The sequence below is a fragment of the Oncorhynchus mykiss genome, chromosome 25, assembly GCF_013265735.2.
Source record: "Oncorhynchus mykiss isolate Arlee chromosome 25, USDA_OmykA_1.1, whole genome shotgun sequence".
NCBI lineage: Eukaryota > Metazoa > Chordata > Actinopteri > Salmoniformes > Salmonidae > Oncorhynchus > Oncorhynchus mykiss.
In genome coordinates this window covers 10,794,310-10,808,067 of record NC_048589.1, presented here as the reverse complement: position 1 = coordinate 10,808,067, position 13,758 = coordinate 10,794,310, and the positions used below count along the sequence as shown (strand labels likewise).

At 41.8% G+C, this 13,758-nt stretch overlaps 1 protein-coding gene across 5 annotated transcripts in view; it reads left to right on the top strand.

The window, feature by feature from the left end:
• Positions 1–8,713: 8,713 nt before the first annotated feature.
• The window catches only part of LOC110505329 (homeobox-containing protein 1), a 29,514-nt gene continuing 24,469 nt past the window's right edge, over positions 8,714–13,758 (top strand). For 2 of the 5 annotated variants that reach the window (XM_036962499.1, XM_036962498.1), the window contains exons 1-2: positions 8,714–9,026; positions 10,346–10,426. In XM_036962499.1, the coding sequence (XP_036818394.1) occupies positions 10,362–10,426 (65 nt within the window). In that variant the 5' untranslated portion in view covers positions 8,714–9,026; positions 10,346–10,361. Of the gene's footprint in view, positions 9,027–10,345; positions 10,427–11,446; positions 11,710–12,440; positions 12,557–13,758 lie in introns of those variants that run through there. The other 3 variants (XM_036962501.1, XM_036962500.1, XM_021584504.2) reach the window with 3 other exon arrangements.

Sequence of the window (13,758 nt, the reverse complement as noted above, 5' to 3'; positions counted from 1 at the left end):
TTGTATCAATCAATCCAATTTATTTATAAAGCCCTTTTTACATCAGCTGATGTCATAAAGTGCTATACAGAAACTCAGCCTAGAACCCCAAACAGCAAGCAATGCAGATGTAGAAGCACGGTGGCTAGGAAAAACTCCCTAGAAAGGCAGGAACCTAGGAAGAAACCTAGACAGGAATCAGGCTCTGAGGGGTGGCCATTCCTCTTCTGGCTGTGCCATGTGGAGATTATAACGGTGGTTAACAGTGGTTGTAGAGGGTGCAACAGGTCAGCACCTCAGGAGTAAATGTCAGTTGGCTTTTCATAGCCGATCATTCAGAGTTAGAGACAGCAGGCGCGGTAGAGAGAGAGAGAATAACAGTAGGTCTGGGACAAGGTAGCACATCCAGTGAACAGGTCAGGGTTCCATAGCCACAGGCAGAAAGGTTGAAACTGCAGCACAACCAGGTGGACTGGAGACGGCAAGGAGTCATCATGCCAGGTAGTCCTGAGGCATGGTCCTAGGGCTCAGGTCCTCTGAGAGAAGAGAGAGAGAGAGAAATAGAAAGAAAGAGAAAGCAAGAGAGAATTAGAAGGAGCATACTTAAATTCACCCAGGACACTGGATAAGAGAGGAGAAATACTCCAGATATAACAGACTGACCCTAGCCGCCCGACACTATTGCAGCATAATTACTGGAGGCTGAGACAGGATCATAGCACTTACTGCTTTCCAAGAAAACACATTTTTTGACATTTATGGTCTGTTTACATATATTTTAGAGGCTATTTACAATATACAGAAAATGTATAAACTATATTTATAATTTTATGTTAACAATAATTCTATTACACAATTTCTGATATACTGTGTATAGTAAACATAAAAACAGCAACATTCACACATGACAGATACAAATGCTTACAAGGTGTGTATATGTATGTATGTATGTGTATGTACAGTGCCTTGCGAAAGTATTCGGCCCCCTTGAACTTTGCGACCTTTTGCCACATTTCAGGCTTCAAACATAAAGATATAAAACTGTATTTTTTTGTGAAGAATCAACAACAAGTGGGACACAATCATGAAGTGGAACAACATTTATTGGATATTTCAAACTTTTTTAACAAATCAAAAACTGAAAAATTGGGCGTGCAAAATTATTCAGCCCCTTTACTTTCAGTGCAGCAAACTCTCTCCAGAAGTTCAGTGAGGATCTCTGAATGATCCAATGTTGACCTAAATGACTAATGATGATAAATACAATCCACCTGTGTGTAATCAAGTCTCCGTATAAATGCACCTGCACTGTGATAGTCTCAGAGGTCCGTTAAAAGCGCCGAGAGCATCATGAAGAACAAGGAACACACCAGGCAGGTCCGAGATACTGTTGTGAAGAAGTTTAAAGCCGGATTTGGATACAAAAAGATTTCCCAAGCTTTAAACATCCCAAGGAGCACTGTGCAAGCGATAATATTGAAATGGAAGGAGTATCAGACCACTGCAAATCTACCAAGACCTGGCCGTCCCTCTAAACTTTCAGCTCATACAAGGAGAAGACTGATCAGAGATGCAGCCAAGAGGCCCATGATCACTCTGGATGAACTGCAGAGATCTACAGCTGAGGTGGGAGACTCTGTCCATAGGACAACAATCAGTCATATATTGCACAAATCTGGCCTTTATGGAAGAGTGGCAAGAAGAAAGCCATTTCTTAAAGATATCCATAAAAAGTGTCGTTTAAAGTTTGCCACAAGCCACCTGGGAGACACACCAAACATGTGGAAGAAGGTGCTCTGGTCAGATGAAACCAAAATTGAACTTTTTGGCAACAATGCAAAACGTTATGTTTGGCGTAAAAGCAACACAGCTGAACACACCATCCCCACTGTCAAACATGGTGGTGGCAGCATCATGGTTTGGGCCTGCTTTTCTTCAGCAGGGACAGGGAAGATGGTTAAAATGGATGGGAAGATGGATGGAGCCAAATACAGGACCATTCTGGAAGAAAACCCGATGGAGTCTGCAAAAGACCTGAGACTGGGACGGAGATTTGTCTTCCAACAAGACAATGATCCAAAACATAAAGCAAAATCTACAATGGAATGGTTCAAAAATAAACATATCCAGGTGTTAGAATGGCCAAGTCAAAGTCCAGACCTGAATCCAATCGAGAATCTGTGGAAAGAACTGAAAACTGCTGTTCACAAATGCTCTCCATCCAACCTCACTGAGCTCGAGCTGTTTTGCAAGGAGGAATGGGAAAAAATGTCAGTCTCTCGATGTGCAAAACTGATAGAGACATACCCCAAGCGACTTACAGCTGTAATCGCAGCAAAAGGTGGCGCTACAAAGTATTAACTTAAGGGGGCTGAATAATTTTGCACGCCCAATTTTTCAGTTTTTGATTTGTTAAAAAAGTTTGAAATATCCAAAAAATGTCGTTCCACTTCATGATTGTGTCCCACTTGTTGTTGATTCTTCACAAAAAAATACAGTTTTATATCTTTATGTTTGAAGCCTGAAATGTGGCAAAAGGTCGCAAAGTTCAAGGGGGCCGAATACTTTCGCAAGGCACTGTATATACAGTGGGGAGAACAAGTACTTGATATACTGCCGATTTTGCAGGTTTTCCTACTTAGAAAGCATGTAGAGGTCTGTAATTTTTTATCATAGGTACACTTCAACTGTGAGAGAGACAAAAATCCAGAAAATCACATTGTATGATTTTTAAGTAATTAATTCGCATTTTATTGCATGACAGTTTGAAAGTAGGGAATAAAGTGTTCCCTTTATTTTTTTAAGCAGTATATATATATATATATATATATATATATATATATATATATATATATATATATATATAAAATAATGTTCAAAAGTTTGGGGTCACTTAGAAATGTGATTGTTTTTGAAAGAACAGCAACAGTTTTTGTCCATTAAAGCAATATCATATTGATCAGAAATACAGTGTTGGACATTGTTAATGTTGTAAATGACTATTGTTGCTGGAAATTGCAGATTTTTTATGGAATATCTACATAGGCACACAGAGGCCCATTATCAGCAACCATCACTCATGTGTTCCAATGGCATGTTGTGTTAGCTAATCAAAGTTTAGCATTTTAAAAGGCTAATTGATCATTTGAAAACCCTTTTGCAATTATGTTAGCACAGCTGAAAACTGGTGTTCTGATTAAAGAAGCAATAAAACTGGCCTTCTTTCGACTAGTTGAGTATCTGGAGCATCAGCATTTGTGGGTTCGATACAGGCTCAATATGACCAGAAACAAAGCACTTTCTTCTGAAACTCGTCAGTCTATTCTTGTTCTGAGAAATGAAGGCTATTCCATGCGAGAAATTGCCAAGAAACTGAAGATCTCGTATAACGCTGTGTACTACTCCCTTCACAGAACTGCGCAAACTGGCTCTAACCAGAATAGGAAGAGGAGTGGGAGGCCCCTGTGCACAACTGAGCAAGAGGACAAGTACATTAGAGAGTCTAGTCTGAGAAACAGATACCTCACAAGTTCTCAATCCGCAAAACACCAGACTAAACGTCAACAGTGAAGAGGCGACTCCGGGATGCTGGCCTTCTAGGCAGAGTTGCAAAGGAAAAGCCATATCTCAGACTAGCCAATAAAAAGAAAAGACTAAGATGGGAAAAAGAACACAGACACTGGACTGAGGAAGATTGGAAAAAAGTGTTATGGACAGACTAATCTAAGTTTGAGGAGTTCCGATCACAAAGAAGAACAATCGTGAGACGCAGAAAAAATGAAAAGATGCTGGAGGAGTGCTTGACACCATCTGTCAAACATGGTGGAGACAATGTGATGGTCTGGGGGTGCTTTGGTGCTGCTAAAGTGGGAGATTTGTACAGGGTAAAAGGAATCTTGAAGAAGGAAGGCTATCACTCCATTTGGCAACACCATGCCATACCCTGTGGACAGCGTTTAATTGGAGCCCATTTCTCCTACAACAGGACAATGACCCAAAGCACAGCTCCAAACTAAGAATGTTCCAAGATGGCGTAGCAGTGCAGACGTTGTTTGTCGTTCTCCCGTGTACATTTAGTATTTTTTGTCTTTTTTGTATATATTTCAATCTATTTTTTCATTTTTAAATTAAATATACCTTCCGGCAACCCGCCTCACCCAATGTGATACGGATCTGATATTTTTAGACCTTATAGCCAGAACCTCCATCAGAAACTAGCCTTCAGAAGCTAACCTGCTAATTAGCTACTAGCTATTTAGTCAAAGTTAGCCACTGCTAGCGGCCTTTACCTTTAGCACAGACACCAGCCGCTTTTAGCCTGGATAATACTTGCCAGTCTGCACAGGGCGTTTACAAACCTGAGCATATCGGACTGTTTTTCTCCACTACAACACCGGAATCCTGCCGTAAGCCCTGGACCATTACTCCTGATCATTGAAGCCATGTCTGAATCCTGAGATTTCCATCCCCAACTACAACATTTTCCATCAAGATATAACTGCCAATGGGGGAGGAGTTGCAATCTACTGCAGAGATAGCCTGCAAAGTTCAGCTTCTAATTTTAAAAATGTACCTCTCCAGAAATAAGTCTCTGACTGTTGCCGCCTGTTATAGACCCCCCTCAGCTCCCAGCGGTGCCCTGGACACCATATGTGAATTGATTGCCCCTTATCTATCTTCAGAGTTTGTTCTGTTATGTGAGCTAAACTGGGATATACTTAACACCCCGGCAGTCCTACAATCTAAGCTAGATGCCCTCAATCTCACACAAATTATCAAGGACCAGGTACAACCCCAAATCCGTAAACATGGGCACCCTCATAGATATTATCCTGACAAACTTGCCCTCCAAATACACCTCTGCTGTTTTCAGGATCTTAGCGATCACTGCCTCATTGCCTGCATCCGCTATGGGTACGTGGTCAAACGACCACCCCTCATCACTGTCAAACGCTCCCTAAAACACTTCTGCGAGCAGGCCTTTCTAATCGACCTGGCCAGGGTATCCTGGAAGGATATTGACCTCATCCTATCAGTAGAGGATGCCTGGTCATTCTTTAAAAGTAATTTCCTCACCATCTTAAATAAGCATGCTCCTTTTAAGAAATGTAGAACTAAGAACAGATATAGCCCTTGGTTCATGCCAGACCTGACTGCCCTCGACCAGCACAAAAACATCCTGTGGCAGACTGCACAAGCATTGAATAGTCCCAGCGAAATGCAACTTTTCAGGAAAGTCAGGAACCAATACACGCAGTCAGTTAGGAAAGCAAAGGCTATCTTTTTCGAACAGAAATGTGCGTCCTGTAGCTCCAACTCCAAAAAGTTTTGGGACACTGTAAAGTCCATGGAGAATATGAGCACCTCCTCCCAGCTGCCCACTGCACTGAGGATAGGAAACTGTCACCACCGATAAATCCATGATAATCGAGAATTTCAATAAGCATTTCTCTACGGCTGGCCAAGCTTTCCTCCTTGCTACCCCAACCCCGGCCAACAGCTCTGCACCCCCCGCAGCTACTTGCCCAAGCCTCCCCAGCTTCTCCTTCACCCAAATCCAGATAGCAGGTGTTCTGAAAGAGTTGCAAAACCTGGACCTGTACAAATCAGCTGGGCTAGACAATCTGGACCTTCTCTTTCTAAAATTATCCGCCGCCATTGATGCAACCTCTATTACCAGTCTGCTCAACCTCCCTTTCATATCGTCCGAGATCCCTAAAGATTGGAAAGCTGCCGCAGTCATCCCCCTCTTCAAAGGGGGTGACACTCTAGACGCAAACTGTTACAGACCTATATCCATCCTGCCTTGCCTTTCTAAAGTCTTCGAAAGCCAAACAGATAACTGACCATTTCGAATCCCACCGTACCTTCTCTGCTGTGCAATCCGGTTTCCAAGCTGGTCACGGGTGCACCACAGCCACACTCAAGGCACTAAACGGTATCATAACCGCCATCGATAAAAGACAGTACTGTCTGGCCAAGGCTTTCGACTCTGTCAATCACCGTATTCTTATCGGCAGACTCACCAGCCTTGGTTTCTCAAATGACTGCCTCGCCTGGTTCACCAACTACATCTCAGACAGAGTTCAGTGTGTCAAATCGGAGGGCCTGTTGTCCAGACCTCTGGCAGTCTCTATGGGGGTACCACAGGGTTCAATTCTCGGGCCAACTCTTTTCTCTGTATATATCAACATTGTCGCTCTTGCTGCTGATGATTCCCTGATCCACCTCTACGCAGATGACACCATTCTGTATACATCTGGCCCTTCTTTGGACACTGTGTTAACAAAACTCCAAACAAGCTTCAATGCCACACAACACTCCTTCCATGGCCTCCAACTGCTCTTAAACACTAGTAAAACTAAATGCATGCTTTTCAACAGCACCCGCCCGCCCGACTAGCATCACTACTCTGGACGGTTCTAACTTAGAATATGTGGACAACTACAAATACCTAGGTGTCTGGCTAGACTGTAAACTCTCCTTCCAGACTCATATTAAACATCTCCAATCCAAAATTAAAACTAGAATCGGCTTCATATTTCGCAACAAAGCCTCCTTCACTCACGCTGCCAAACATACCCTCGTAAAACTGACTATCCTACCGATCATTGACTTCGGCGATGTCATTTACAAAATAGCCTCCAACACTCTACAAACTGGATGCAGTCTATCACAGTGCCATCCGTTTTGTCACCAAAGCCCCATATACCACCCACCACTGCGACCTGTATGCTCTCGTCAGCTGGCCCTTGCTACATATTCGTTGCCAGACCCACTGGCTCCAGGTCATCTATAAGTCTTTGCTAGGTAAAGCTCCACCTTATCTCAGCTCATTGGTCATATACCTGCTGGCGCTCCAGCATATCTCACTGGTCATCCCCAACGCCAACACCTATTTTTGCTGCCTTTCCTCCCAGTTCTCTGCTGCCAATGACTGGAAAGAATTGCAAAAATCGCTGAAGTTGGAGACTTATATCTCCCTCACTAACTTTAAGCATCAGCTATCAGAGCAGCTTACCGATCGCTGCAGCTGTACACAGCACATCTGTAAATAGCCCATCCAATCTACCTACCTCATCCCCATATTGTTTTTATTTACTGTTTTGCTCTTTTGCACACCAGTATTTCTACTTGTACATCATCATCTGCACATCTATCAATCCAGTGTTAATTTGCTAAATTGTAATTACTTTGCTACTATGGCCTATTTATTGCCTTACCACCTCACGCCATTTGCACACACTGTATATAGACTTTTTCTATTGTGTTATTGACTGTATGTTTGTTTATTCCATGTGTAACTCTGTGTTGTTGTTTGTGTCGCACTGCTTTGCTTTATCTTGGCCAGGTCACAGTTGTAAATGAGAACTTGTTATCAACTGGCCTACCTGGTTAAATAAAGATTGAAAATAAAAAAATATATAAAAAATGCAAGAACTAATTAGGGAAGAAGCAATTATCTGGTATTCTGTCTATAATGGAGTGGCCAGCACAGTCACCGGAGCTCAACACTTTTGAGCTGTTGTGGGAGCAGCTTGACCGAAGAAGTAGTGCCCATCAAGCCAATCCAACTTGTGGGAGGTGCTTCAGGAAGCATGAAATCTATTCAGATTACCTCAACAAATTGACAACTAGAATGCCAAAGGTCTGCATGGCTGTAATAGCTGCAAATGGAGGATTCTTTGATGAAAGCAAAGTTTGAAAGACAATTATTACTTCAATTAAAAATCATTATAACTTTGTCAATGTCTTCACTATATTTCCTATTAATTTTGCAACTCATTTTTGTATGTTTTTATAGAAAACAAGGACATTTCAAGGTGACCCCAAACTTTTGAACGTTAGTGTGTGTGTGTGTATGTATATATATATATATATAAAATAAACAATAACCTTTAAAATTTTTCTACAAAATACAGAAATGTGCCTTTTCCACGTATGTAGGCCCTGGTATTGTGCTGGAGATAATGCGTTTTAAAAGTGGTGGAATTGCCCTAAAATAGAGCTTACTGTTCACTGTCAGGGTTGAAAAGATGAGTGGTGGCTTACCCTCCATTGTGCATGTAACTGCCTGCACTCTCCCTTACCCAGTTTGACATAACCACGGTCAAACCATACATTAAACAGGCTCCACTCAGCTACCGTGGCTGCTACCATGGGGTCTCTCTCTTTCAGACCAGGACCAGAACCACACACACACAGTCTTGTATAACTAACCAAGTGGGGGCACACAATTCAGTCACATTCAAAATCCCATTCTCCCTAACCTTAACCCAAAAACCTAACGTTAACCCTAAAACTAACCCTAGCTCCTAACCCGAACACTAATTCTAACCAAATCAAATCAAATGTATTTATATAGCCCTTCGTACATCAGCTGATATCTCAAAGTGATGTACAGAAACCCAGCCTAAAACCCCAAACAGCAAGCAATGCAGGTGTAGAAGCACGTAACCGTAACCCTAAACCCCCTAGAAATAGCATTTGACCTTGTGGGGACTTCTGGACCCCACAAGTATAGCTAAACACATCCACACACACACCTTAGATGAGAAAACATTATTAATGTCCAAAAGCAGGTGATTGTGGTCTAATTTGGGTCTGTCAAAAAAACTGAAGTGGATAACTTTTAAAACTTTGGAAAACAACATCTCCATTACTGAAAAAAAATTGATTGGATTATTAGACAACAATTCCGCCAGGCGGCGGTCAAATCCAGAGAAAGAGTTTATCAAGGATGCATTCAAGATCGTATGTTTCTGAGACGTTCCTGCAATAGGAATTTCCAAAACTACGAATCCCAGAGAACCTCAGTGCGCTCGCTATTAATGTCAATATGGCCACTGTCAGTCAGACAAAGGCGAATCAGTCTCGCCACGAAATGAAATCAAATTAGCAAGCTAGAGGAGAACGGATGGCATTGTGAAAACCGGCTGGTGCATGTTCCGTGTCGGGGATATAGAAGAGGACTTGTCACGAGGACCAACTGAAAACCCGTTTATTAAATGCTGTGGAGGACGGGGGACCTAGATACAAAGATCAAGGTAAGACTTGTAATGCTAAGTAGTTAGCATAGCTTGCATTTCTGCAGACTCGCCCGCACTCCTTGGCACTGGTCCCAATGCTAGTCAGCAAGCTAACTTTATTAGCTAGCTGAGCTATAGCTGGTCACTTAAAGGATTTATAGCTAATGCCAGATCAGTGTTTTATGAAGTCGTTGGAAAAGTCTGCTTGGTCTATACAGGTTGTGAAGATTGGTAGATAACAAGCCAGATGTCATGTCATAACTATAACGATAGCTTATATATTTGTCACGCTAACTAGCTAGCTAGATACCCAGTACTGTAGCTATTGTCATTGAACAACCATTGCTACCACACTCAACTGTTTAGATCACTAGATAGCGACAATACATTTGTGGGTGCCTTTACCCTGCCATGTATCTATTTCCTGCCTATACTGTAACTAGATCATTATCATAAAGTAACAACACAGCCAATGCCATACTCAAATTATTAGATCATGCAGAGTTACTTGCAAAGGATGAGCTAAGTAACGTTCGCCTAAAATCTAGAGCTGGACCGTGATTGAACACCACCTCTCCTGTCACCACACACTTTGCAAACAGTCTGAACCCTGAGGCGTTTGCTTGCTGTTAGCTACAGGTTATACACACAGGCGGATAGTTTTTGCATAGTTGTCTGGACTGGGTTTGGATTATTAGATTATTTTATTTTAAATGGTACGCCCGCGGCGCCGTATGATGCATTGGCGTTGCACTGTTTTGATTCCAATGTGAATGTTACGGGGGTGACGTAATTTGAGTCATCACGTCACAAAATTATGCCGGGTTCAAAACAACTCCGAAATATGCCGCATTCAAAACAACTTGGAAATCTCACACTTCCGATGTAATTGCTTTTAAAACAACTGGGAACACTTTATACAATTTTTTTTTTTAAAGCTCCGACTGGGAAAAATGTATATTAAGTCATCCAACTTGGAATTCCAACTCGGGAACTCGGGCCTCTTTCTAGAGCTAGGACCTGAAGATCACTGATTTGACCTCGCATTTTTCTGAGTTTCCAGTTGTTTTGAATGCGGCTATAGAGTACCACAGTATGGGTCATAATACCCATAAATTTAGCGGTCAAACAGGGAAATGGTTCCAATTGTTTTCCCGCCATTCATTTTTCCTCATAGGGGATTTTAGAAACATTTAAAATAAGAGCTGTGTTTCGTGGCTTACCCTGGCGTGATGTTTTGATAACTGTGTAAAGCTCTCTAGGACAAAGTTACTTTTTAGAAATATATTTGCCTGTATTTACCCCCCCCCCCCCCCCCCCCCCCCAATAATGCATAGCAAATTAGCTGCTAATATGACTATCATAAAGGACTACAAATGCCATGATGACCTGGACGAGACTGCTGAATCGAGGCAAAGGTAAGAATCTCTGAATTAGCTATCTAATGTTAGCTAAATGTAGTAAGAAATAAATTGGCTACACTTCTTTAAATTCCCAATTCTGTGATCTGTCCTGTGAAAGTTTTTAAATGGACACAATACCTGTTAGCAAAGGTGTCAGCTAGTGATGTGCTGGAGCTTGCAGGGATTTGTAGTTTTGCATGTCTACTTTGATGCTTATTAGCATTTTAAAATCTGAACGTAAGTAGAGCCGACTATATTGATAAGTCATCTTGTCCAAGAGAGATTTACATGGTTATCAAAATGTCAGCGTAAGCCTACACGTTACCCTTGTTTACATTGAGCTACACTGGGGTCAGAACACAATCATGGTTGGATAACATCTTGGTGTCATTATACTTAGTGTCTTCTAACGTATGGAGAACATCTAGATTATGAAACATTTACACATTAATTTATTCAACATTTAAACGGTCTCTTAGAAGCAATATGTCTGGTTTTAAATGTCCCATGTGGCATCAATATGAGTCGGAATCATTCATTCTGGTGCCAAAATTGACTACACAGTGTAAATAGGATAATTTTGGTCAGTATCGTCAGAAATGTAGTTTTGTGAGTTCTTTACAACTTACTGGAGTGTTGGGTATACTTAAGTATCAAAAGTTAAAGTATAAATCATTTCAAATTCCTTATATTAAGCAAACCAGGAGGTACCATTTTCTTTTTTTTCCCAGATAGCCAGGGGCACACCAACACTCAGACATCATTTACAAACGAAGCATGTGTTTAGTGAGTCCGCCAGATCAGACACAATATGGATGACCAGGAATGTTCTCTTGATAAGTGTGTGAATTGGACAAATTTTCTGTCCTGCTATGCAGTCCAAATGTAACGAGTACTCTTGGGTGCCAGGGAAAATGTATGGAGTAAAAAGTACATAATTTTCTTTAGGAATGTTGGGAAGTAAAAGTTGTCAACATATAAATAGTAAAGTACAGATACCCCAAACAAACTAAGTAGTTTTACTTAAGGACTTTACACAACTGCCAATTGCCCAGAGACAACACCTTGTGCTATGTTGTGCTATGTTCCCAGATGCCATGTGGACGGACATTCGTTGTCAAGTCTGCATATGGGTGCAACGTAAGCACATTTTTCTCGCAAATAGGAGTGAGAATGGGCTTCCATAAAGTTGTTGCAAACTTCCAATGCATTTCAACAATATGGCCAGATGGCCAGGAATGGATTACTTGCGACAGTGTATCTTCCGCTGCCTGTCAACCGTCAAACCACTGGTGTTGGTGAGTACTTTAGCTAAGTATATAGCTGGTACTAGCTAGCAGTTATTTTTGGTTATACAACATTATTTGATAATGCTAGCGTGCCAGGCGATCTATGATGCCACAGATGAAAGGAGAATGATACTGTAGCTAGCTAAATACATCAAGCTTACGTGTAATGTGATGTAGCATCTCAGAGGACGATGTGCATAGCTGACCTTAGCTAGCTAACAACAGCTAATTGTAGCCCATTGACATTTTATTATTTGCTCAAATTTAAGTCGATACAGGGCAGGCACTTGGATACTAGCTTTCTAGCTAATAATAACATGTAGCCAGCTTACTGTCAATAATGTTTCAGCACTAACTAATGTTAGCTAGATAGCCAACTCATTTAAACTCGGACAAAGATATAACTTACCTGGATTTGCAAATGAGGTAGCTAGCTAGCATTTGGGGGCTTCGTCTGCTAACCCAAAACATGACTGTGATAATAAGTTTGTCGTTTATTTTCTAAGGCAAAAATAAATTATGGTACTAATCTACTACAAATATAACTATGGCTCTGGCAGTGAATAGCAAAACGTTATCAGGAAGCATTCAGCAACGTACACAGCTGGTTGCATAGTAACGGCGTTCAGCGTCACCGGGCTGAATCTATTCTGTAGTTAGTCCCTCTATTAGCATATCAATGAATTCCAAACTAGTTATTTTTCTCGCAATGTTTGAGTTATATTTTATTTCATTCACAGCCTACATACAAAACCTGGTGGATTTGTTGTTCAGCAGCATCTAGGAACCCTCCTACCATATCAGGAACTGTTAGACACCAGTCCCACTTCAGAGTAATGGAGGACACTTGAATCAGGTTGGTCACATTTGATTTGGTCAATGGTCAAAACACCATCTGTCCTGGAATTCACCTAACCACCATTGATAATGTAATCATTGCTGTGTGTGTATATGTATGTTGTAAGGAGGTGTCCCCTTCCACACTGTGCCAATGGACTACTCCTGGGCGGAGTGAGTAATTCCATGCTGGCACGTGTCCCTTGTGATTTAGCTGTGTATCAGGATCTCGGATTGGCTATGTTGAATTGTGTATTTACTGTTGGCTTCCATGACTGTATGGTGAATGTCTTTCCCTCTCTCCCCCAGTGATATAGGAGCTGGGTTGGATATACAGTGCATTTGGAAAGTATTCAGACTCCTTCACTCTTTCCACATTTTGTTACATCACAGCCTTATTCTAAAATGGATTCAATATTTTTTCCCCCTCATCAATCTACACACAAAAAAACGGGTTTAGACATTTTTGCAAATGTATATAAAAAAAACTGATATCACATTGACATAAGTATTGTACTTTTGTACTTTGTACCCTGTACTTTGTTGAAGTAGCTTTGGCAGCGATTACAGCCTTGAGTCTTCTTGGGTATGACGCAACAAGCTTGCACACCTGTATTTGGGGAGTTTCTCCCATTTGAGATCCTCTCAAGCTCTGCCAGGTTGGATGGGGAGCGTCGCTGCACAGCTATTTTCAGGTCTCTAGAGATATTCGATAGGGTTCAAGTTCGGGCTCTGACCGGGCCACATTCAGAAACTTGTCCCAAAGCCACTCCTGTTTTGTCTTGGCTGTGTGTTTAGGGTCGTTGTCCTGTTGGAAGGTGAACTTTCTCCCCCAGTCTGAGGTCATGAGTGCTTTGGAGCAGGTTTTAATTAAGGATCTCTGTACTTAGCTCCATTCATCTTTACCTCAATCCTGACTAGTCTCCCAGTCCCCGCCCCTGAAAAACCTCCCCACAGCATGATGCTGCCACCATGATGCTTCACCGTAGGGATGGTATTGGCCAGGTGATGAGTGGTGCCTGGTTTTCTCCAGACGTGACACTTGGCATTCAGGCCAAAGAGTTCAATCTTGGTTTCATCAGACTAGAGAATCTTGTTTCTCATGGTCTGAGTCCTTTAGGTGTCTTTTGGAAAACTCCAAGCGGGCCTTTTACTGAGGAGTGGCTTCCGTCTGGCCACTCTACCATAAAGGTCTGATTGGTGGAGTGCTGCAGAGATGGC